The sequence below is a fragment of the Uloborus diversus genome, chromosome 1 (genome assembly GCF_026930045.1).
Source record: "Uloborus diversus isolate 005 chromosome 1, Udiv.v.3.1, whole genome shotgun sequence".
Taxonomy (NCBI): Eukaryota; Metazoa; Arthropoda; class Arachnida; order Araneae; family Uloboridae; genus Uloborus; species Uloborus diversus.
The window spans coordinates 137,592,629-137,620,445 of NC_072731.1; the positions used below are offsets into that span (position 1 = coordinate 137,592,629).

The window sequence follows — 27,817 nt, forward strand, 5'->3', positions numbered from 1 at the left end:
AATTCGTTTTTAGAACAAGAATTCTGAAAAATTTCCGGGAGAGGATCCCCGAAACTCATCTATTTCTACGTGCTCATCATTGAGTATTGACTGACCTTCTTTCAAAACCAGAAGTTTTATCACCTCATTCTCTCCACAAACAATTGATACAAGATAAAAAAGAGATGGAAGCTTCGAAGCTAATTTCATATGTAGAAAAAAAAAGTCCCATCCCCACCAATTATTTTAAGGGGCCACTGCTTCTGCCCCTTACATACCAGACACTTCTCATAATGTGTCCCAGCTCCCCCTACTTCTATAAAGTTCCTACACCTCTGGTTACAAACACCAAAAGATGTTTTCCTATTTGATCCTGATTCATCGCAAAATGAAGGAAGCTATTTAAAGGGAAGATATATCGTTAAAATGCTGAAAGTTGTGAATGATACAACTGAAAGAGGAGCACGATTAATCGAAGAATTTCACAATCAATTTACCAAATATGAGTCACAAAAGCAATTTAGTATTTTACAGACAGTCCAAGACTATCGGGGGAAAAATGCACACGATTGATATACATTGAGAAAAGCGTACGATTAAGGTAAAGTTTCTATAGCACTGTTTCATTCTTATTCAATGTAAAATCTTTAGACAATATGAAGTAAATAAAAAGATTAAATTTAGCGCTACCTCGCTGTAAAAATATAATGCAAACATAGGAGAAACAAGGTACGGGGTCTGAAGTAAAAACTCGAAGATTTGTGAGAAAATTATCAAAAGTGTTAAAGTTCAACGGCCTAGGGGCACGTGTTATTATTGACCGATCAAGTTCAAATTTTGCACCGATTACTTTTTATTATAGTGTCACAAAACTAGGGGGCGTCACTTGTTGAATTCCGAAATTTTTTTTCCCATATAAATAAGGACCACACTAATATATATATATATATATATATATATAAGCCCAAAGCTTGCATCCAAACCTAATGGACTTACCCTTCATATATTGCTTCAAAGAATTATGGCCATAATAGCGAACAATCATTTCTTCTATAGATAAATGAGTTTGAAAAACTCCCCATTGTTGAAAATTTTTATTCAACAAATCTAGTAAAGGCCTAATTTTGAAGGATCTGTCTGTTGGTCTGTTCTGTTTTCTTTTGCTTTTCTATTGTCATTGAAATGTATTAGGGACTTCAATTTTGTGTAAGAATTACGGCTCATGCTTTTTTTACTAAGTCAATCCCCAAGTCCTCATGGTCCGACCAGTAGTCTCTTTCACTAGGCAGTACGTGGTATCCAGAAAATATTAAAAATCCTGTAAATACCATCAAATAATTTTTAGATAGAGCATAGTTCGGAATATTTTTTACTTCAGCAGCATACCTACAGGTTTCCCTTAGAATGAGGTCATAAACTTCTGGAGTAAAAAATTTTTCAAATGTTTCTAACACTCTTAGTTGCCATATGTCTGTGTCGTCCCCTAAAAATTCATTTGCTTTTATTTCATCTTTCAATTTTGTGTACTGTGGTTGACTTTTTATCCAATTAACTTTTTTTTCTTTTCCTTGCTGTTCCTTGCATTTTTTTTTTTTTTTGGTTGGTGGAGGCATGCCATAGTTCTCTTCTACGTGACTGTCGTCTTTATCAGCAACTAGCAGTACCCGCACAGCGATGCCCGTGCTAAAAATTTAATGGAGGTCCGTTGAATAAAAAAAAATTGACGCTCCCTCCCCCTCTGATGTGAAATGATCATTTTTCTTTGTGTAAAATGCGTACTCACCTTTTCAAAAAAAAAACCTATTTAAGCTTTTTTGGAATTTAAAACTTTTCGTCAAATGATTAAATTATTTTTACATTTGCTTTAAAACTCTATTTAGCGAGTGAAGCGCTTTTTACTGCAATATAAAATATTTCGCCAAATAAACAAAAAAAGACATCAAAATCAAATTTCAAATGTAAAAATAATTCCATAACTCTATTGTTTATCGCCAAACTTGCCCAGCAAACAGGCTATCATAATCCATCCGTCTAACGGAAAAAAAAACATGCCGTGGACCATTCAAAAATCATGGTCAGAAAAAAAGAAAATGTCGTACATTTCACTCGGATGTAAATAAATCAAAAGTTTCTTTTATTTCAAAACAAATCGCCAAAACAATGAATTTCATTAACGGTTGCCTTAAAACAATAATCCTAGATTGAATTGCTCAGGGCCTAACGCGCCAAGCGACCACGCTACCGGAAGCCAGTCCTTTTGTGAGTGAAGCGGATTTTTTTTCTTTGGCAATAATAAATGTTTCGCCAAATAAACAAAAAGGTATATGATCACATTAACAGTAGCTTTCACATCTTTACATATTAAGAGCTGCGTTTCCCGACTTTGCCCGGTCTATCTTGAGAATAAAAATTGCGTCGAGTGACATATATTCAACAATCAGGCTTAATTAAAAGGAAAAAAAAAAAAACCACCATGCAAAATTACCCTTCCAAACATTGACAACATTAAAATACTTTTAAGAAATTAAAATGCGAAAGATGGATTTTGAAAGCGTAACCATGGAAACATGAAATAAAACCTCAAATAAATAAACAACGGATTCAAAAAGTGTAGCCGTGGAAACGTGATAATAAAATAGTTGACAAACTGAATCAAAATGACATATTTCGAAATTGATTTAAAAACGCTTGTAACTTTTTTTCCTTTGAAGATAGAAGCTAATAATTTCGACCATGGGTCGAGATATTTCTGGAGTAAAAAATGTCGATTTTTTCAATGATTTCAAAAAGAAAAATGTGGGACAATTCCTTCACTTTTTATTGATAGATTTAATGAAGAAAGCAGTGCCTAAATTTCAGCTAAGCCTAAAAAAGTTCCAGCTAAAAACGGAAATTACTCCCGTCGTAATGAAGTTAGAGCATCGAAACAAATTGCTTAGAACGCGGAAAATTCTACCCTTTTCAACGATATATAATATTAATATGTGCAAGTAATTTTTCACCCCTTTAATAGCCAATAATAGGCAATTTACGTGAAATTTGGGCCTAAATTGGAATAAAAAAAGAACTATTTATCGGATTTTTTTCGAATTATAGCCTATGTTACTCAGTGAGAATGCACCTTTCATACAGTAAAAGAATTTTTCAAGTAGGTGCAGTGGTTCCGGAGATTACCTGGAACATATAAACACACAAAAATTCGTTCTCTCTCTTTATAATATTAGTAAAGATTTCAATTTCCACAGTACTAGTGATATCGGATATTTCCGGTAGATTTGTGCCTTCATCATCAATATCCTCTTCATCTGTGAGCTCATCAACTTCAGGGGGAATTGAAATTATGTCTACTTCAATTTGTTCTGAGAACAAATATTCATGAGCTTCTTCAATTGTAAGAAATTTACGAGGCAAACTATTTTATAATATTCGCGAGTAATTGGGATAACAATTTGAAAATAAAAAGAAAACTTATTTTTGATGTCTAAGGTGTTTTAAATCTAAACAGAATGCAAATATGTGCTTAAAACCTCCAAACAAAGAAGAATAATTAGTGTTGGAAAAATTCTTCTGATTTTGTCTTCAACACCCAGCGTCCTCAATTGAGGACAGCGATATGTTATGCAATATATAAACCAAAAAATTAGAGGGAAAAGATTTAATTATATTTTATATGTTCCATACAACTCTAAAGGAAGGCAACTATAAATAATATTAAAATTTACCTTGATAATTTTCAGTGTAAAAATTCAAAAAGAACAGGCACATGTAGCATTAGAAAATCGAAAAATGGCGTTCTAAATAATAACACTAAAAACTAACCGCAAAAATGTGGAACTGGAATAGATATCTATAGTGCTTTCATCTACCCTCAGAAAAATGAAATTACGGTTTTAAGTTAGTTATAAAGCTATTAACTAATGATTTATTTTCTGTCCTCAAGCGAGGACAGTGGGCGTTAATGGGTTAAGCAAATGAATACAGATTCATAAAGGTAATTATAGTGCTTGTTCAGAAAAAAATATTTTAAAAATCTGAATTTTTTTTAAAAATGTGGCTGCTTATTAATTTTTGAAAATAAATTATTGATTGCTTACTAAGTGAGCATAAAAAGGTTTAAAAAACTTATGAGACTGTGCCATGCCCTCCCCCATCCCCCAGGTGGACACCCCTGAAGTTTCTGTTAACTAATTTGCTAGTTTTTCTTTGTTATTGTTGCTGCATTTTTATCAATCCCTTACTGACCCAAAAGACTCATCCATTCCCATAGCCCCTTGTGCTTCATAGACCCCCAATGTTCAGTATCGACCACTTTGAAAAACCTTGGTCTAGTTACTAATTTGTAATTTTATTTGTCATCATCATCATCAGCTCCAAGGATTAGGCAATACTAGCTGCATCGTCCGGCTTTGCACAGTCTACCTTGAAAATATAAGTTACGTCAAGTGATGCATGTTCAACAATTAGGCATGAACAAAAAAAAAAAAATTTTTTTTGGCATCTTGAATTCAAATTATGTTTTTTGCAATCACGAGCGTGTGTGTTTTGTGTAGGCCCATGTGTGTGGGTGCGTGCGTGTGTATGTGTAGGTGTCTGTATGTGTTTGTGTGTGTGTGTATGTGTGTGTAGTTGTGTATGTATGTGTTTGTGTGTGTGTATGTGTGTGTAGTTGTGTATGTATGTGTCTGTGTAGTTGTGTATGTATGTGTCTGTGTAGTTGTGTATGTATGTGTGTGTGTAGTTGTGTATGTATGTGTGTGTGTAGTTGTGTATGTATGTGTAGTTGTGTATGTATGTGTAGTTGTGTATGTATGTGTTTGTGTAGTTGTGTATGTATATGTGTGTGTAGTTGTGTATGTATGTGTGTGTAGTTGTGTATGTATGTGCGTGTGTGTAGAGCATGGATGCAACCTGGAGACGGCTTTCGCTATAGGAGCAGCATCGTGAGGAGCCGGTCGACGGTGATGGTGCGGAGGGTGGCGGTGGGAAAATAAAATGATAGCATGCCAAAAACAATCAAGTGAGAATAATAAGCAATTGTAATTGCTTAAAAAATATATATAAATAAAATAAATAAATAAAAATAATAAAAATAAATAAAAACAAAAAATCAGTAAAATTTTGAGGCAGATTGTGGAAAAATAACCAAAAACTAAACATTTTATATCCCCCCATTACAGGAAATGCCTCAAAACAAAAGCCAAATTTTATTTCTTCATATTCGAGAAAAAAAGGCAACTTATCTTTCTTTTCAATAATTTTCTTACTGCTACAATTTTTATTTAAAGCATTGTTAAGGAAAGTTGGGTTAAAGCACTGAGTAATAATTTGAATGGATTAAAGCTTTCCAAAATTAGGAATTTTGTCGAAATCTCATTATCATAAGTTATAGTTTTTAATTGATATCTCCGCTAATTATTATCGGAGGATTATGTTAAATAACCAAACATAAAGGCGGGAAAATTACGAATCTATCGATACCTGGATTGATGGTCATTTCACTGGCGCTCGGGAGGAGTAACTCGGACATACATACAAAGATACATAAGTACATGCACTCAGTTTTTAAGTATACAAGATGCCTGTTCCAGCCTCATTGATCCAAACACCTTTTTTTAGATCTGCCACGGTCTGTTCTGCACCTAGGAGCATAAATGAGGGCAGCCCCAGGGGTGTTGTACTGGGCATGCGCTGTACGTGACTTTTCCACTTGGTGTGGTATTTCTTCAATCTATCACATAAGCTAAATATCCCTAATTCTTTTCCAATATCTTAATTGCGTATTTTTCCAGAAATTGTGCGTCCCTTTATTGATTGGAGATATCTCATTTCTGATGTGTAGAATCTATTTAAGTCTTGGTTTTTTAGGGTCCTAGTCTCTGATTCATATAGCAAAACAAGTATTGCCATAACTTCGTAGAATTTCAGCTACGTTTCTTTATGTGTCTTTTTTTTAAGGATCCTGTTTTGTTTGTATGTAGTAGTATTTTTGACATTGGTATATGTTTTTGTTTATTTTTACTTGTTTTCTAAAAACTTTTTAGGTGTCCAGGTATCATGGTACATTGCTTCCATGGTAGCTCTAAGAAAGAGAAGGAGCGAAATCTCTCAAAAGTTCAACGGCGAGGCCATGTATTACTGACTAGCTATGGGATGGTTGTTAGCAATATTCCTCTATTAACAGAGTTAGATGGTTCCAGATTCGTATGGGTAGGCTCTTATTTCATTTGCGTATTTTATATGTTCTTGTGAAATTTTTATTCAAATTCTCCGTGTGTTTTGAATTAAGATTTTGTGTGCAGTAACTTTTTAATTTTATTATAATTGATCTTTTTGCTGTATATTGTGAAATAAATTTGTCTTAATGTAAATTAACATGTTTTCCACATCAATAATAGTTGATATCCTAAGAAATATTAAGTTTTTACTACCTGGAGAAAATTGAAAATGACTGCATTGCTGAAATAAATTAAATGCTAATACTACCTATTAGTGAATAAGATATGTATTTACTCACCTTTCTGTCGCCCTCTTAGACCGCAGGACGAAATCTGTATTGTGTCAAGTCGTTTACCATATCTTGTAACTACTTGAATTTTTGTATTTGCCATAAAATAAGTGTCATTAATTAGAAAATCCAATGTTCCCACCTTAAGACTTGCACATTTTTTTTTGCAATCAGAAAGCGAAAAACGTCAAAATAAAAAAAAAAAAAAATCACTAATAATAATATATTCCGTCAACATTTGCTCTGTGCTTATTTTATCTTAATGGATAAAAATTAATAGCTAACTTCGATTTAAGTATAGGGAAAGGATGTATTTTTTTTTACTGTTATATTGAACATATTTCATCGAAATTGAACTAAAAAGTTTGTTTTATAACATGTTCACTTTTAATTCAGAGTAGTTTTTTATAAACAATATGGCGTCGCCCATGAAGCAATGTTGTATTCATGTGATTGAAGACAAAGAGGGAAAATTAATCCCTTTTTCCACCAAAAGTTTTGCTAAAATTAACGAAAAAATATAGCGCAAACTTTAAATGGAATGAATGTAAAAGCATCAGGTACTGTTTTTGGTTACCATAAGCGATGTAACATGCGCTTTACTGACAAAACAAATCGAATCAGAAGACTATTAAACCAGAATGATAACACTAATCAAGTGGGCGAACCAAGACTAAAACACTCATCGACATTTTCACGCACATGTATTTCAGGGTTCGTACGCAACCTTACAAATTCCTGCTTTTTAAGAAAAGAAAATAAGGGCCCTTAAAACTCCTGAATTTTGCTTATATCTCCTTACAAACTCCTTATTTTTTTATTCTGCATGCTTTTAAAGATTTTCTGCTATTTCCAATCTGATACAAGTGATTATGTTCTACCAAATTTTACCAGAATTTTACCGAATTTTACCAGACTATTTACTTTTGCACATCCGACATTTTTTCACCAAATTTCTTGTGATTATGTCGATAATTATTAATAATATAACATCTTGTAGACTTGTTAAAGTACCATTCTAAAGTTTTTTTTTTTTTTTTTGATTCAATACTTTTATTTGCCGTTTTTAGACTTTTGATGATTTCATTTTGATTAAAGCTATCTCTTTGATTAAAGCATTTTGATTAAAGCATCCAATATGAGAATCGAATTTTTGTTTTTGATGTTTATTATGCTTTTTTGGATTACAAATAAATGAAATCTCTTTTTATTCATATGAAAATCACATGGTTGAAAATTTCAAGCCAAATTCTATGTCCTTTTTGAGAGTCAAAAAGTTAAAATCTAAATCGTTGGTTTAATTTTATTTTTGCTTCAATTACGTCAATGTTATTAATAATATGTTTATTGTAGAGCTCCAAAATGCAATTCTAAAATTATTTACATAAATAAGTTCTTTTATGTGCCATTCTTTATACTTTAAGGCGTTCACTTTGAAAATTGCGATTTCTTTGCATCCAATATGGGTGTAAGATTTTTAGCAGTTATGATGCTTACTATGCCTTCTGAAGAGGTGTTGAATGTCAGAAGTACAGAATCGATTGCTGAAATTATTTTTGTTTCAACTTCTTTACGTGTTTTAATACATACTAGTGTTCGCCCAGTGGTCAAAATTCAACCATATTCATAAATGAATATTATATTTCAGAAAACTTGTATGAATTTAACTATTTCCAACATTTTTATTTCAACTCTTACTCATGTTTACTGCATATCTGAAAACATACAATTTTTATACGGACACACAATACCATAGCAATAATTTATTCCAATTTTGCTTTGTATCTGTTAATCTCAAAATAAATGGATAAAAGGGGATATTTCGGTCATGGGGTCGTTTCCGAAATTTTCAAAGTATTTTTTACTGAAAGAGGATGCTTAAAACAAAAGTTTTAACTATTTTTTTAAAAATTTGAAAAAATTTAATATTTTTAAACAACTATTTTAATGGGTGCGCAGAGTGAAATTAATTTTTTAGCATCAACAGCGATAAAATGCCACTCACTGATGCCATTAGTGCACAGCGCAAATTATCATAACCTGAAAACTTGGTTGAGAGCAAACCGTAAATATTTAGCGGGGCAATGGAGTCACGCGCCAAAGTACATCACTTATAACGTTATAAAGACCACGCCTTATTTCCAAAATCGGACATTCAAAAAAGTTTTAAAAAAACAACTGTTGAGAAAACAAAAGTTTTTTCTGACTATCTATTTTAGTGATTAAAAGTAGTACTTTTGATTGAAGGAAACAACCCCATTGAGAAATTGGTGTGGTCCACAAATTGCTGACTTGAATAATTTATTTTGGATACCATGTTGCTTTGTGCTAACCCTTTGCAAATAAATATTTCTCTACTTTTTGTTACGTATGCAAAGGAAAAACATTTTTCGCACTGGCATTGGAAACAAAAAAAAAAATATCGCCAATGGATAAAAATCACCTATTATCCAATTTTCGAAATCTTCCCGTATGAAATGAAGCATGAAAACTCAATTTATACGTAAAACTTCTGTGTGAACAATGTTACATATGAAACGTCTTCTATTATTGAGTAAGTTGCTTCTTCGTCATTAGAAATATAAATTTCCAAGTATCAAATGAAAGAACTCTACTTGTGTCAACATATAACTGTCCATTCAAAAACACTGGGCGTCGTAATAATAGTACAATTTTTAAAAAAGGTCGACATTGTGATTTGTTAATGCTTAAGGGCAGTGCATAACTGATGTCACACTTTTAAACATATTCGACCCTCTCCCCCCCCCCCCGTATGTCACAATGTTTTGCACTTAACTATACCCCCTCTTCCCTTTGTCACATGTGACGCTGTTTCTCGTAAACGTTTCTATTAAAAAAAGCTTGTTGTTCGAGCTGCAATTGGTGCCAAAAATTTGACGCCAATAGATGAAGAGCGCCCGTTAATTTAACAAATATCGAAATCTTCCCAAATGAAATGATCCTGCAAAACTCAGATTATGCGTAAAACTTTTGCATGAACAATGCTTCTTTTAATAAGTTTAATATTATTAAGTAAGTTGCTTGACCTCTGTCATTAGAATTATTAAATTCCAATCAGTCAAATGAACGAATCCTACTTGCTACATTAAAAATTGTCCATTCAAAAACACTGAACGTCGCAATAATAGTGTATTTTTTAGAAAAAATCGTGTTTGTGATTTGTTTACTGTTTAAGGAAACTGAAAAATGCACTTTTCAAAATTTTTGATCTCTCTCCCCTTTGTCACAAAGTTTCACACTTCACAATAACCCCTCTTCCCTTTGCCACATATCACACTGTTTTTCGTAAACGCTCTTATCAAAAAAAAAAAAAAAAGCTTGATGTCCCATTCTCCCCATTGTATGTTCCTCTTGTCATTTATTTCCTCCACCTTGTCACGAATAGTTACAATTTAATGAACCCCATCTTAAAGAGGAACTTCATTCGTAGTCAGTAGCTTGCAAATAGACATTTCTGTACTCGTTTTTTACGAATGCAAAAGAAAAATATTTCTCACCCTGGCATTGGTGCCAAAATGGATAAAGTTCGTCAATTTCACAATTATGGAAGTCGTTCTCAATGAAATGATGCCGCAAATTTCCCTTAATACGAAAAACTTCTGTACAAACAATATTTTTGGTGAAAATAGGCATGATCTTGCTGTTTAATATAAAATTTCCAACAGTCAAATGAACGAACTCTACTCACGGGAACGTATAATAGTCCATGCGAAAGCACTGGACGTCGTAATAATACACCAATTTTATCAAAAGTTTCACCTTGACAGGTGCAGGTTTTATTGGGAGGTGGAACTGAAAGTCGTCCCTCACTCCGTAAAATAATTTATTTAAATATTAAGATCGCAAAAACATAATCAAAGTAAAAATATTTTAAATGCCCATAGTTACCCAAAAATCCTCAATATAAAAAACAAATGCAAGTATTTCCTTTTTTTACGCTCAAGCGAGAATTGGCAACACCACAATATTATCCAGCAATTTCTCATGCTAACTATGTCGCATGAAAAAGCAAATGAAAATAAATTGTCACCAACTTTTAATTGCTTCTATCGCTTTTTGTAGCGCTTCTAGCGGGTTGGCGTTTTCGCTCGGTAAACCGGGTAGAACCGTGTTTCAAAGTATTTTTCACGAGCTTTCCAACCAAATACCAAGCTTGAAGCATTAAAATGCATTTTTCGTGTAGAAAAAGCGGTTTAAAGAATGAATTAAAACTAAATGTTTCACGCTTCCAACAATGAATTTCAACAATGGAAAAGAGATAAAATTAAAATTTTTGAGTTTCTCTAACTAAAACACGCTTATAACTTTTTTTCTAGTGGATTTAGGTTATTGAACCTTGAGCGCTCTGACAATTTTTTCGTTAGAAGTGTTTTTTAACGACCTTCCCAACCATATCAAATTTGAAAAAATTGGACTATCCGTTCGCGTAGAAAGAGCCATTTAGGACGAAAATGAGTTTTTTTATTAATATCTCCGTTAATTAGCGTTCGATTTCAATGTTTTTTATTTATGACACTTAAACTCCGCAATAGCAACTGAACAAAAAAAGAATGAAGGAAATCGGTTCACAAACAGAGGAGAAATCGGTACCGAAACAAAACGGCTCGTCTATTAATATATAAAGATGTAACGTGTAGTTGGCAAAGTTGAATTTTTTGGATTAAAAAAAAACTTTTCATTTACAGTCAACCCTTGTTTATCGCGGTTAATTCGTTCCAGACTTTACCGTGATAACTGAATTTCCGTGAAGTAGGATTCTGTATATATTTTTCTAATTACAGCGCATAAAACTTACTTACAGCAATTTAAATAGGTTTTTATCATAGTTAGAGCCTCCTAGACATAAAACAGCACCCTTAGCCACTATTACATTTGTATGACTTAATACATTGCACAAAATATGAGAAAATTAGGTATGTTAGACGCAATAGATATCACATTGTTAATTATTGAGAAATAAACTACACACACACGCAGTTCTTATTCACTACTACTAGTCTATGAAAAAACCTCAACTTGTTCGATGATGAATCAATTGCCCGTTAGTGACCGTAGGAGCCTTCGTTCTTCCTCTACATTTACATATACAACACTTAAAAAGCTAGTGCATTTTTGAACACCATTTACAGATGTATTTATCCCCTAGTAATAATACAGTGATTTATACTTTCCAGTTAGTGCTTAACGGTTAAATGAGATAGCGATTCTGTTGGGGAGAATTTCTAATCTAATAATATCTCCCCAATGTTTCTTTGATACTAGCAGAGTGAGTTCGGAAATAAGAACTTGACAAACTATTTCTAACTTTCATGAAGTTTATTTAAACGATAATATAAATAGATAAAAACACGCTGTAAATGATAAAAATAAATACTAACAACATAATCTCTTTACATGCTACTTCTGCATGAGATAACTAACAGTGCAACGCAAACTGCATGACTATTGACTAAAAACTTTGATGAAGTAGACCCATTGGGAAATAAGCTAAGTCCAGCTCATCATTTCTAATAAAGTGCAAACGGCACGAACAAGCAAGTTCGAATGCCGAACGAGCGACCGCCTACCACGACGAGAGATGATCAAAGAGAGAGCGAACTAAAGCCGCGAACAGTTTAAATATCCCCCCGGGTCATTAGCATATCCGAGTCACGTGAACGGACACATCACTGCTATCGTTGAGCACACGTGCCATCAGATTCTTTCTAGAAGCTTTCTATGACGTCATCCACAACGGAGTTCCCGCCAAGGGTGAACGAAAGTGAAACAAACATTCGGTCGATTCGACCAATGTGAATGAGTGCTGATAAGATTCTCTTACCCCAGTCATGCAGAATGATTGGTAATACATTATAAGTAAGGAAAAACATTCTTTTACTATTGGTGTTGTGAGGTGATGAGATAGGATTATTTACTGTTGTTATTAACAGGCACTTATGCCTAACAAGGCCCCCCCTCTCATCATCTCACAATGAAAACATTCAAAAAAATTTTAACTTTCATTTAGACATTAACACAATTTCCACATATTAATAATTATATGAGAAAAACAATAAACAATTTTTAAAATATAAACTTGACTCTATATTACGAACTTCCAATATAGATCTAGAATCTCAAGATTTGAGAAAAACAACATACAATGCACTTTGCTGAAAAAAAATTCAAAAGTTCAAAGAACAATCATCTTGAAATGTCCTTTTTTTTTTTCTTTCGTACTCTCTCGTACGTCGTAACTCATAGTACGTTTTCCACGAAATTTCACCAAAAGTTCGAAAACAAATTCTTGATCAAAGTCCTTTATAATTTTTTTCAATCATTTTTCCGGTTTTATTTATAACAATGACAGTAGATTAATCTGAAATATAAAACAAAAACCCACAGTAACTGTTCGAATCAGCATATAAAATATCACAGTCTTGAAAATAGTATAGTATAAGCATATATTGAGAAATATTTATGACGAAATGTAAATAAGCTCTTTTACTAACTATCCATTTCTCACTAAATCATTTCATTTACAAATAGATCACTAAAAATCTTTACCAAAAAAATGCTTCCCTTCTATACTTAAAGACTGTCTGATAATTTTAACTGATTAAAATTTCATTTTTACTAATTCAAAAAAATTTTTTTTTTTTTTATAACATTTTTACACCATAATATATTTAATGAAGGAAAATTACAAATTCTAACGGGAACTAGTGGTGTTTCCAATATTCCAAAATAGGGTCTCACAAAATGAAAAACAAATACACCCGCGATAGACCTTCATGCAACAATAAACTCTCTCTATCCTAACTCCCGGGAAGACTCTGACAATTACATTTTCACTTTTAACGAGACGTAACAAAAAGCTGTTCGCAACCCGGTTGATAGGGAGAAAAAGCCACCGAAACATTCAGGTGGGCAATTAAATTGTTAGAACTTGCAAAAACACAAAACATGATGCAAAGAAGAAAAATTCAAAGTACATTAAACAATTTTCAAAAATTTCTAAAAAAATGTTTCTAAATTATATTATATTTGTACAAAAAAAATTTTCAATAAATCTTTGAATTTCTAATCGGGTGAGAGGTTTCGTGAATATGTCCGACATGTTATCTTTGCTTTTGACATATCTCACGTTAAAAATATTTTTATGAACTAAGTCCCGAATGAAAAACAATTTGATATCAATGTGTTTACTACGATGATTTTCGATAGGCGATTTAACAAAATCTAACGTAGCCTGATTATCCACATACAAAATAGATTTAATTTTACAACTTTTAACAATTTTTTATTTTGATGCATTCGTCAATTATACGATCAAACCACATGAGCTCTTTTGCACATTCGGTCATGGCAATAAATTCAGCTTCCATCGTTGAAAGGCTAACGCTTCGTTCTTTGAACGTGCGCCATTCAATTGGAGCTTTATCAAGTAAAACAAGTTGACCGCCTAATGAGGTTCTATCATCTTTATTTGTGGCGAAATCAGCATCCGAAAAAGTTATAAGTTGAACATTTTCTAATTTTAGGTTTAATTTTAAATCTTTAGTATGGAAAACATATCCTAGTAATTTCAACAATCCATCCCAGTGTACAATTCCTGGGTTACTTTGAAATTGGCTGAAAATGTTAACAGCATATGATATATCAGGACGTGTTCTACTAGAAATAAATGATAAACACCCTAATAAACTCTTGTATGGATATTTTGACATTTCGTCAATCTCAGCTTGAGTAGTAGGACAATTTAACTTTGAATAAACACATCCTTTACTAATAGGTAAAGAAGAAATAGGAATTTTAAATTTACTAAATCTTTCATAAACTACACGAATGTATTCAGTTTGATGTAAATTTAAGCCATTTCCTTCATTTTCAAATTCTACACCTAGTAGCTTTTTAGTTTTACCTAAAATTTTAATTTCAACATGTTTTTGAAGTAAATTCAAAGCATCTTTAATATCCCTGTCCTTCTTACTGAATAACACAATGTCATCCACATATAAGAGTAAAATCACATTATCAGTATAATAAACACAATTACATGATAAAAATTTATGAAAACCAATTTTAAGCAATATATTTTCAATTTCATAAAACCACAGACGACCGCTTTGGTGCAAGCCGTATATAGCTTTATTCAATTTGCACACATAATTTTCTTTTCCCTTCTCAATAAAACCTGGGGGTTGCTTCATATATATTATTTCATCAATAGGAGCATATAGGTACGCACTTTTAACGTCACATTGGATATGTAGCCAATTTTCTCTTGATACCAACAAAGAAAAGAAAAAGCGAATGGTACTAAAGCAGACTACTGGGCAGAAGGTTAGATCAAAATCTAGTCCCCTCACTTCATTAGTCCCCTGAGCGACTAGTCTACTTTTATAAACTTCACCATTTTCCCCTTTCTTTAAATTATAAACCCATCTACATCCGATAGGATTAACATTTTCCGGTAATTTGACTAAATTCCAAACATTTCTATTACGCATAGTGCCTATTTCAATTTCCATTGATTTTTGCCATTCCCCCCTTTCATTAGATTTTAATGACTGTTTATATGTTCTAGGGATTTGAATTTCTGTGTCTAGTCAGGAAACATGAGTTAAAATTTTAGATTGATTTGAAACTTCACCCTGAAAATCATCATTGCCTTTAAAATTAAATAATTCCGGATCATATGCTATGTTTTCACGAAGACAATATTTTTGAACATCATTCAACGATCTTAATCTTTTGCTATTCCCCTTTTCAAAATAATATACGTCGTTTCTTGAACCATCAGGTCTAGGGACAAATTTCCGAATCCACCTAGCTTCCCGCATTGGTTTGCGACTAGAATCATCCCCCTCACTGTCTGAACTTTCCGCCCCCCCTTCAGAGCTACTTTCAACATCTAATTCTCTGAAGCGATTCGAATCTCCGCTTTCTTCCGAAGAATTCTTATCTTCTGCCTGAGGCGAAAGAGGCCAGAAAAGGGTATTTTCTTTTCCGCGTGATTCCTGCTCGGAAGTAAATTCGTCCTTGAAGAAGGAATTCTCTTTGAAAGATACGTTGATTGTTTCAATGACTTTATCTTTGTCTGGAAGATAAAAGCGAAATCCTTTACGATTGAACGCGTATCCGATTAAAACGCCTTTTTCGGCTTTTAGGTCTAGTTTCTTTCTTAATTGTCGTGGGATACCGGCAAAACAAGTAGTTCCGAATGCTTTTAAATGTCTTACAGACGGTTTTCTTCCCCCGTAAAGTTCAAAAGGAGTCTTTTCTTGACTTGAATGACAAATCCTATTCCATGTGTATACAAAATATAACATCGCGTCGGGCCAAAAATTGTTTGGCAAACCACTTTCTTTTAACAAAACGCGTGCACTATTTGTTACTGTACGGTTAAAATTTTCAATTAATCCATTTTGCTCTGGTGTGTACACATTTGTGAGTTCATGATGTATACCCATATTCTGACAAAACCTGTCTAGTTCCTGATTTACAAATTCCGTCCCGTTATCAGATCTGATACTAACAACCTTTTTCCCGATAAATCTTTCGGCTCTCAGAATATGTTGTTTTACAATTCCCGGAACTTGACTTTTTGACTTAATAGGATACAATGAACACCTTTTAGAATAGTCATCAATAATAGAAAGAAAATAATTTTCTCCGTTTCTACCCTCTACTTCACATTTTCCCCAAACATCCATATGCAACAGTTGCAATGGCTGGGTACTTCTTACTCTATCAATTGACTTGAAACTAACACGCTTAAATTTTCCTAATTTGCAAACATCACAGTTTAATTTAACATGTTTAAACTTAGGTAGGCCACGAACAGCTGAAAGATTACTAGTTTTACGAATACTTTCAGTGTTGACGTGTCCACAGCGTTTATGCCAAGTTTCAATGTCACTTTGACAGCATTCTACAGAAGGTTCTTTATTTACATGACTAGAACTAGGAGAATTTTTAAACTTTTTACAATTAACATTATAAACTCCATTATTGAGTTCAGCTTTAAAAATTAATCCCTGTTTGTCGGATACCTCCACGAAACCTCTCCCACCTTTAAATTTTGCACCACCCTGGTCAAACTTGGTGCCAGACAAAATATTTCGTCTCAAACGGGGAGAATACATTACATCTTTGAGAATTACAGTTCTTTTACCGAACTTAACTTTGATTTCCCCTTTTCCCTCAATCGGGAAAGTTTGCTTTTTCACGGCAACAGCCATGTTTACATCATTTAGGGGTTCAAATGTCCTAAACCAGTTCTTATTTGAGCAACAGTGATTTGATGCGGCAGTGTCAAAAATAAATGTATTCCCTTTATCTTGGGTCTGACTAAGATTTGCCTCCGACAAGAAATACAAAGGATACTCACATCTATTATTTGAAGGCGATCAGCGACGCTCCTGGAACTTCCTTCTAGAACTCAATCGGCGATTTCTACTCCTTGGACTCGTACCTTCATCCCTCCATTCTTTCCGGGATTGGTGCTGGTTTCCCCTTTTATTTCTTTCTTGTGAAGTCAATCTTTGACGGTCTTCATTTTTGACATAAGGGCATCTGCTTCTTATATGCCCATCTTCATGACACTTGTAACATCGAATTTTAGATTTAACTTGGAAAACCTGCATCTCATTTGTCCTCTCTTCTTTCATTTCTTGACGGTTTTCTTCAATAATTAGATCAACCAGGATTTTCTCGAATGTAAAATCTTCATCTTTCCTCATCAAAATCTGTTGAATTAGATGATCATACGTTTCCGGTAAACTTTGCAGTAATTTAAAAGAAATACAGTCCTCCGGGAAATTCGGATAAGCAACTTTGATTTTGTCGAAAATTCTCTGCAGACGCGCCGCGAATAAATTCATCTTTTCTCCATTCTCTTTCTTGCATTGATTCAGCTCAATGAAGAGTTGCATACTTATACATCTATTCTCCGGAAAAAAATGTAATTTTAGCTTCTTCCAAAATTCGCATGGATCTTCTATAGTTTCAACTATTTTTCTTAGATTTTGTTCAATATTCAAGAAGATTAGAGAGACTGCAGTTCGCTTCCTCACAATAAATTCCTTCACATCTTTTTCTGTTACATTCGTCTTCTCATTAATGACTGGTTCTTTCTCTTTTCCGTTAGTAATGTCCCAAACATTCCGTTCCATGAGAAGGAACTTCATATTCGTCGACCATTCGAGGTAATTCTTGTTGTTGAGCTTTTCAATCTGAATCGTGAAATTTGCCATTTTTCTTTTTTTTTTCAAACTTTAGTATTCTTGAATTTTGGTAAAATCTTTTAAGTCTCTTCTATCTTGGTCGCCCCCCCATCTCAACATTCCAATAACTTCATCTTCAGATGGGTCATCGAATTTGCAGCTTCCAAAAAAAATTTTTCAAAATTTCTAAAAAATATCGAAATGTACATCATCCAACGGTACATGTACTTTTGGCAGCAGTACAACCCCGCCTTTTTACAGATGCATGTACACTCTTTATCATTTCCTAGTCTTATCCAAAAGTATTTTCACTAGGTCTGCACAGGAAAGGGACTGGGCCCATAACCCGTGTTGGGGAGAATTTCTAATCTAATAATATCTCCCCAATGTTTCTTTGATACTAGCAGAGTGAGTTCGGAAATAAGAACTTGACAAACTATTTCTAACTTTCATGAAGTTTATTTAAACGATAATATAAATAGATAAAAACACGCTGTAAATGATAAAAATAAATACTAACAACATAATCTCTTTACATGCTACTTCTGCATGAGATAACTAACAGTGCAACGCAAACTGCATGACTATTGACTAAAAACTTTGATGAAGTAGACCCATTGGGAAATAAGCTAAGTCCAGCTCATCATTTCTAATAAAGTGCAAACGGCACGAACAAGCAAGTTCGAATGCCGAACGAGCGACCGCCTACCACGACGAGAGATGATCAAAGAGAGAGCGAACTAAAGCCGCGAACAGTTTAAATATCCCCCCGGGTCATTAGCATATCCGAGTCACGTGAACGGACACATCACTGCTATCGTTGAGCACACGTGCCATCAGATTCTTTCTAGAAGCTTTCTATGACGTCATCCACAACGGAGTTCCCGCCAAGGGTGAACGAAAGTGAAACAAACATTCGGTCGATTCGACCAATGTGAATGAGTGCTGATAAGATTCTTTTACCCCAGTCATGCAGAATGATTGGTAATACATTATAAGTAAGGGAAAACATTCTTTTACTATTGGTGTTGTGAGGTGATGAGATAGGATTATTTACTGTTGTTATTAACAGGCACTTATGCCTAACAGATTCCATACACTTTCTTCTGCGATTTTGTACCTCCACACCCTCTACTAGTACAACTAGCCCCTCAGACCTTACTTAAAAGACATATACTTTGTTATTCTTTTGTAGAAAAAAAGTTTACACGTGCGCATAAAAAAAGCTAATTACTATATTTGGAAAAAAAAAGAAAAAAAAACCTTAGAAAAAATTGCGATGTAGTGAAGCCGCGAAAGTCGCAGCGCGAAATTGTGAGGGACGACTGTAAATCAATTTTTTTTTAATTTTAAAAGTTTGTAGATATTAAGTACTTAACAAGAATAAACATAATGTATTTTTCCAACAGATGAAAGAGCAACTTAATAGCTAAACAGTTGTACCACTATTTCCTAGGATAATAATTTTCATACTTTTTCAAAGAAAAGTTCTTAAAATTAGTTAACGTTACAATGTTTTATCAGCGTAGAGTCACACAAAAGTTTTGAAATGGTCTAAAAAATTTTGATCAAGTTTGAATATTAAAATGTCCATTGTGCCTAGTTTGCTCTTTAGTTTTATTGCTTGGTGTTGGATTTCATCCAGTGAAGTTGAATTTGAGTCTGAAGTAAGTGTTGCTTCATCATTGAAAAGAAAAATTCTTTCTATTGCCCAGGATATGCTATATTTTGCTTCAAACGGTAGAAAAATGACTCCAAAGCATTTTTCTTTGGCTATGGGGGTCAGATATATTGTATATTGCTGGTTCTGCAAAAATTACTGATATATAAAATGGTTTTGACCTCTCCTTTTGTCAGTCTTCACTTTTGGAATATGATACCAAAGACTAGTACTATCTCTTGTCGCAAGACGGGAGAGGTTCTCTCCTACTGTTTGTTCTAGTTATCTGCAAATTTTAAATTTTGCCACTTAAATCCTGTTGCTTCTCACTGCCTCAATTGATGCGTCTCTTGTAGCCCAAAAATTTGAAGATTTTGCAAAAGCACTAGTTGGCTTGCATTGTTTCACTGGATGTAATACTTGCAGTGGAAGGAAAGGGGAAGATTAAAGCTTTGAAAATGCTACAAAGCAATGATGCCTATGTAAAGGCTTTCTAAAAACTTGGTTCTATGAAACTTGATCCTAAATTCCTTCCTATATACGAATCATTTGTTTGTGAACGTTACGGTCAAGAAAAGCATAATAAAGTAAATGATGCGTGATACTCAATATTTAAACCAAAATATATAAAAGTGGAGCTTCGTTACCTCCTACTTATGATGCATTTCTCTGTCATCTAAAGCAAGCAAATTATCAAGCGTGCATGTTTAGAAAATAATATCGAAGCTCCATCTCCTGATGAACATGGTTGGGTAGTTGTTAATGAAGCAATTACTATACAGTGACATTAGCTTCCGTACATACCAAACTAGTATGTTGTGGCCATCACGAAACTTTCTTCTATATTTTTCCTTTTTCTGATCCCTCCCCATGCTTGACGAGGAAGCAATATTCCTAACAAAAACAAAATTACACATGCAAAAACTTGACGACCATCCCAATGTCTGAATTATTGCAAAAGCAAAGCAAAGAGCGAAAATTGAAAGTTATTTTAAAAGCCTTGCTTGAATTAATTACAAATATTTTATTTGTTAACAAACATAAGATGGCAACAGTTAAAAATTTTAAATCATTGAGATAATATTTCCTATCATTTCCATACAATTAAAATCACGAGAAATACGCAGACGACAATCTATTACGATTTATCTTTCTTATTGTTGCATTAATAAAAATATTTTTATTCGCAAAAAAAAAAAAAAAAATCAACACCTCTTGGAGCGATCGGCGTCAAAATTAAACCAGAGCCTGTTTACATATGGATTCACATATATTCCAAATTTCAACCAGAACGTAGCATTACTTCTTGAGATAGGGCACTCAAAATGGAAAAAAAGAACGGGTGATTGCGCTACCCCCCCTTTTTAGCTGTTGACACAAAAATAAAATCAGTTCTTATACCCACTAAGGGCTACTTGCCGATAAATTTTTCTTTCATTCCGTTCATTATTTCTTGAGATACAGCAGTCACAATTGACGACAAAAAACGTTCTATAGCTCAACCCCCGTTTGAGTTATTGACACCAAAATTGAATCAGCACCTGTTCCTGTTACTGGCAATATATGGACCAAATTTTGTTTGATTCCGCCAGTTACTTCCTGAGGAATAGCAAGCACGCGTAACTCGAAAAACGTCCCATTGCTCCACCCCCCTTGGAGGAATTCGCGCCAAAAACTAATGGGCACAAGTTCACATAGGGGCACATATGTGTACAAAATTTCGTTCGATTTCATGCGGTAGTTTTTGTTGTAGAGCGGCCACAAAAAACTGGTCACACACAGACGTGACACACATACATACACACACACATACATACATACACACACACATACACACACACACAGACAGACAGACATTTTCCAAAAATGGTCGAAATGGACTCAGCACACCTCAAAACGTACGAATCTGTCAAAATTCGAAATTCGAAAATTTGCACGAATCCAATACTTTCTTCTATATATTAGATATAGAAGAAAGTAAAAATATGCTGAAACGGGTATCCTGTTCATGCAAAAAGACTTTTTGCATTTCAAGCAAATGTTCTTGCAAACGGGACAAACTACTTTGTTCAGATGCTTGTGCATGTCATGGCAGTTGTAAAAATAAAGTTGAATGCAAGGATGAAAGTGAAAATGAACAGTATTCAAGTGACTCTGGCAGTGACTTAAGGGGAGTCAGTAAATAGTTCTATGAAATTCAGTAAATAGTCCCTAAGTTAGTCCCTAAATACTTTCAAAAATTCGAATTTTTTGATTTTTATATATTTTGAAACTCTATTTCAATACCTTTTTAATGATACAAACTTCTTGATCGTGCTCATATTAGAAGCAAGTTAAAATAAGCTTTAAAAAATGTAAAACCTATTTTGATGAGGTATGATTTTCCCCTTTAAATCGCAATATCTTGAAATGGTATTTTTAAAATTCAAGTTCCTTTTTCTCAGAAACTAAATTGTGTTAGGCTTTGAAAATTTTACCACTTATTCCATACATCTAACTGCATATACTGAAGTAAATTTTTTCTCATATTCGAAAAATATTTTTCATAGAGCTGATTTTGTGTTGCAAAATGCATTTTTTGAAAAAAATACAGTGACTCACTTACCCATTAGAAAATTTTTAACAAAAATTAAGCTTTCTTTCTGTAAAAGTTTACTTCAGTGTAGAGAAAAGAGTCTTTTTAAGGTAGAGAAACGCTTTCATAATTGTATCTTTAATAGATTTTCATAAAAAGGTACATGAACCTGTGCAAATAATAGATGGTATAGGGGGTACTGACTCCCCTTAAACTAATTGCAAATTTATTAATGCTAGATATTCAAATACCAATTGTTGTAACTTAGCAATTTTGAGAAATTTATTTTCATTTTTAATTTTACTTTTTTTTTACTTTTAATTGTAAGGATTTGTGATATTTTGTTTGCAAAATGAGCATGAAAATTTTGAGGTGTCCATGCATTTTTATTAACGAGAAATCTCTCACTGTTCGTTTTGAAGCTTGTAATTAACTTCTTTAAAATTTTAAGGAGACGTTTTTAGCACTTTAAATTTTAAAATACTGCATTTATCAAAATAATATGTGTATTTTTATGCTAAGTTAAAATGAACAAGGAAAAAAAAGGGTTGAATTTCAAGAAAATTACTGGTAACACGCAAAAATAATGACTCTAGAGTTTTATTTTGACTTAATCAGAGATGAGATTTTTCCAGCTGTTGCCGGAATTCCAGCTTTTTCTGTTGGCTTTTAAAATCTTTCCTCCTTTTTTTTGCCTCTTTCAGGCCTTATTTTTCTCAAAAATCCGAATAAAATATAATTTTTTTAAATTTTCAGTCTTTTGAGTTTTTATTCTCCCCCCCCCCTAATCTTCATCCTCTGCGATATCTGCCAAAAACGTATGTTTTGGAATCATGCAAACGACATCAAATACATGCTAGGCTGAAAGTTGCATGCTCGTTTGAGATTTCAATATTTTTGCGTCCTGCAAGTATTTCAATTATTTTTAATGTTGGGTAGTTTTTTACTATATGCTACCTGATATCTGCTTATTTTATGCATCATTTCAATATTATTTTTATTTCTTTAATTTATTTTAGAAAAAATGCAAAAGTCAATCAAGAAACGTGGTTTAGCACCCACAGTCTCGAATTTATTGAAACTTGGCATGGTTACTTTTTTTTCGTGTATTTATGAAAGTAAAAAATATTCATGGTGAATCTCAAATGGTTTAGGCTGTACAGCCTATTAAAGGTTTTGAGATTTCCTGATTAAATGAGGCAGTTGCAATTTGTTCTTTTGATTCCGAAATCGTATTAGGAAGTTTTTAAAAACAAATTTTGGGTTCCAATGCAAGGAAAAAGATAACCAATCGTTTATATACAAATATATTTCTTTATTTTCAATTCTTGCTGTGAAAAGTACGTCCTACCACATAAGGAAAGTTTAGATTTTTCTCTGTAGTAAATCTTTACTTTACAAACAGACCTAATTTTAAAATTTATGTTCTCACTCTGAACTGAAATGTTTTTAACGAAAAAAAATTATTTTTCTCTAAAAAATATGAAATGTTGACACTATTGTGTGATGCAACAAAGATTGACCTCTGGCTCCCCTAACCCTTCGTTCAAGGACTTAGAGGTTAGAAATTGTTGACTCTTTTTCAAACTGTAGATTTATTTAGGAACTAGCTGTACCCGACGCGCGTTGCTACGCCAACAAAAAAATATATCATTATACTGATTTTCATGACAATCGGTTGAACGGGGCAGAAGTTGCTACTCTGCAGTGCCACCTGGTGGCAAGTGGCTTCAATGAGCATATTATGCACCTTCTCCGTGGAAAAATACATATATATAGCAATTTTCATAATAATCGGTCGAGGTATCAAGTGAAGCCGTGACTGTACTCAAATTTTGTACTCGCGCAGTTTGCAAAATCAATCAATCGCTAAAAATATCAAATAGAAAAAGTTTTAAATCCCCGCGTTGCATGAAAAGTCATAAAACAATAAAGAAAGAATTTATTTGTTCAAACTCAAGAAAAATTGCAACAGCTGACTTCTTATCAATGAGATCTTTCACGTGAATTAATTTCTGCATTCGATAATTTTATTCGTATTTATCCAATGGATTATGACTTAAATTGGAATAAAAAAGGAACTATCAATCGGATTTTTTTCGAACTGGTCTATAAACATTCCCAGTACCAAAAATAACTAACGGTGAAAGTTTCAGCCAAATCTGCCGGGTAGTTTTTGAGTTCATCGATGACATACAGACAAACATTCATTTTTATATATATAGAAGATAAACACTCTTACAAGAAATGGTACAATGCAGCAAATTGTACAAAATTATTACTTATACTTAATTAAATACGTATTACATTTAAAACTGGTAAATCAGCCATAATTTCTTAGTTGAGTTTCAACAATCTGTAATTGAATAATACATTTATTCTTATACTCTAAGCCTAGTTTGTTTTAGTTTTGTTATCTATGAAAGAAAATGTGTTTCAAAGATACAGATGGTGCAGGTCATTTCTAAAAGTATTCCAACTGCCCAAATATGCCTCCATTGAACTTTTTCAGTTTTTTTCCTCCTTTCATCCTGGAGGAATACAAAGATGGTGCAGGTGCTAACAATGAAATAGGGAAGGTTCATGTTCTGATTTAATGTAAAATTTTTATTTATTTATGTCTTACAAGTATTGAAGAAGAACTTGTGTCATCTTACCTTTTTATAAGGAATTTCATCATTTATACCGAGAATTGACAGGAATTGTAACAGCATTATTAACAGTAGACTTCAGTTGTTCAAGCGTGATTCGAGGTTCTTCCGTTTACAGGTCTGCAAAAATCAAACAAGGATAAAAGATATTAGCATTGTCCTTCATTTGCAGTAAAAACGTACCCTTTTAAAATATGGATTAGCATTAAAAGAGAAAAAAAATGAAAGAAAAAAAGAATAAATCCACTAACTCAGGTTTAAGCTGAGTTCAAAAGTTATTTCTCAAAAAGGGTAAAATTGGAAAAGAAGCTTAAGCAAAATATTAAAATGTTGAAAGTTAATGAATACATTCACATATTTTTCTGCCTTCCTTATAGTGTTTAGTCTTCAGCTGAAAACTGAATTCAAAATTCAGCCATTAAATCTTTAAAGAAATAAATGCACAGTACAGGGGTGATTGTGTTCCGGTATTTTACCGGATTTCCGGTATTTTCATCTTGATTTCTGGTATCTTCATCTTCGAAAATACCGGAACTCCTATATTTTCAGAAAAACTCACTTTTGTAAAATTTTGGTTGATGTTTAATGAAACGCCGAAAGTCCAAATAGAAGACGTTTCGTTTGGTATAAAGCGTAAGCTTCCGTCACGTTTTGCAAGCTCTATGGTAATTATCGAAGAACATCTGGGGTGGGAGACGGAATAAAGGCTAGATAAGATGAGGAAGGAGGGTTACTTGATATTTTCCACCTTAATATTTTCTTTTTAAGATGACTAATAGCATTTCTCTGTTGCATATCTTAATATGCAGATGATGTAATTAGGGATGCCCATTCTCCCTCCGACTGCGATGGCACCCCTCAATTTTACCAAGCCCCCTTTTCCCTCAAGAATTGCCACCCACTAATAAAAAGACTTAAATTCTTCTAAATTAATTCCTCCAAAAGTTTCTGTGGTAAAATCTGCCTCATAATCACCCCCCTCCCCCCGACACAAACACATGAAAATCCTTGCTGTAGCTATTCACCAAGATGGTCTATGGCTTTTCTCGGTTGCAGATGCTTATGTAATAGTCTTTGCAGTCCCCCCCCCATAACATGTTGAAATTTAACGACCTATATGTATCGAAAATATCGATATTTGGAGAGCGATATATCGTGGTATTAAAATTCGCATATCGCCTAGCTCTATTGCACAGTGATCATAATGCATGCTGCCCCTTTTGCCCTATACTTATTTAATTCTGAATTCTTTATGCTCTTTTAGTAAATGAATGTAATTAATGGTTAAATATTCAGATACAGTGGAGGGAAATAAAACATTCTTTGAAAAATTTTAATGAGAAAAATTAAAAGAATTTAATTCCTTCCATGCACATAGACACATTAAGTCCAATTAAAACTTCGAGTTTTAGCCCCAACAAATAATTATGCATATAAATAATGTGTGCATGCAAGTAATGTGTATATATATATGCCCTTCAATACACTTTTTCTTCTTGGGGAAAAAAAGTTCAGGTATTTTTTTATGGAGTCACAATGACCCCTGACAGTAGCTAATTTATTTATTTTTAAATTTGAAATAAGGAATTTATAATTACTTGGCTTTAAGTTAATGCAATTTTTATTTTTCTAAAAGTACAAGTTGCCTTCTCCCTAGTGATGCATTTATTGAAGGGACATAATGTCCAGTAAGACAAGTGTTATTGAACATGATAGTAATTTTAAAATGTTAGTTAAGATTTAGAATATGATTAAGTTGAATTCATTTGAGCAGAAAACTGAAAAAGCGTTGCTTCATTTTTGTAATTTTAGATAATATGTTGGAAAAATATTGCTGTAGCAGAAACCCTGCACTGAACTATCATTCACAACTAATGAAATGTGTACATTATCAATTTGTTCATACTTTAAAGATTTCTTGAAAAGTAGTATGTTTTTTTTTATATTTGTGTGTTTTGTATTGACTTTCAGTTCTTATTTTTTCCTACTTAAAAGGAAAAGAAATCCTGCTTTTTCCGAAATCTTAGCATCATAATTTGGTAAAAATATAAAGTTCCTGTTAACTCAACTTAAAACTATCTGCAAGTATGAAAAACAGTAAACAGTGGCCACATAAAATGTTTGCTTTCCCTTTGCTTTAAATCCTGTATCCATGAAAGCAAGAGGTGAATTTTTTTTAATTCATTTATCTGCAAAATTTGAAGACAAACAATGTTAAATAATAATTAGCTATTAGCCTTACTTCTTAGCTATTAGCCTTAGGTTAAAAAAGAAATCAGTCAGACTGTGGAAGGTTGGGTTTTTGATACAATCGAGTTTCCCTCGGGCTCGAGCGGGCCCTTGCTCTCAAAAATGAGCCTGAACTCATCTTTAATCCATGCTGCTGAAAAATCTATTGGACCCTTCAAAAAAATCTGTATAACTAAATAAGTGCTTCAGTACATTTTAATTCTTTCTACAACATTTCATACTACTAATTTGCAATCAAATGAGCAATTTTTAGCAGTAAATTGTGCTACTTTTCAACGTCCCCAGTTTACATCTCTGTCGGAGTGTTGTGCCCATGTGTTAATTGGGCATTGGTCGCAACTTTTTTATTAACAAAATGATTTATCACCCCAGAATATGTACCTGAATTCTTTTTTACACATCTGTGCATGAAAGAATTGGTACTATTAATCTCTTGGAACTAATTTCTGCTTATTTGTGTTTATTCATTTGTTTTCGTTCTGTAAAGAAAATCTATTTTTAAATAGGATTATGTGATACTGGATGAAGGGCATAAAATAAAAAATCCTACGAAAACCACAAAAGCAGTCCATGATCTTCCTTCAAGGAATCGCCTAGTTTTAACAGGCACACCTATCCAGAACAATTTAAGGGTATGTGGTTGAATTTTCTTATGTTGAAATTTTTTATGCATTTTGTTCAAAAATAAAGGCTTAAGTAATGAGTTAATATTTTTATGTAGCAGTCTTGCAAACAGCAGGGATGAAAATGTTCTGCTTTTTTTGATGATTTTTGCTTTAAAAATTTCTTGAAGAAAAAACCCATTTGCTAAATTTAAAAAAGGAAATAAATAAGTAAAAGAAACAAAATCTCAATTTCTTGATTTATTTTGAAGATTGAAATTATGTTCATCTACTTTTTAAGAAATTTGTTTGATCTTCATAATATGTAATCAGCATGACATAATGTGTAATCAGCATAAGTTGA

General features: G+C 33.0%; 1 protein-coding gene across 1 annotated transcript in view; it reads left to right on the forward strand.

Annotated features, from left to right (window-relative positions):
• LOC129235267 (DNA excision repair protein ERCC-6-like) overlaps positions 1-27,817 on the forward strand; it is a 206,350-nt gene that overhangs the window by 80,082 nt on the left and 98,451 nt on the right. The window contains exons 9-10 of the mRNA XM_054868983.1: positions 6,021-6,186; positions 27,358-27,483. Coding sequence (XP_054724958.1) covers positions 6,021-6,186; positions 27,358-27,483 — 292 coding nt within the window. The remainder of the gene's footprint in view (positions 1-6,020; positions 6,187-27,357; positions 27,484-27,817) is intronic.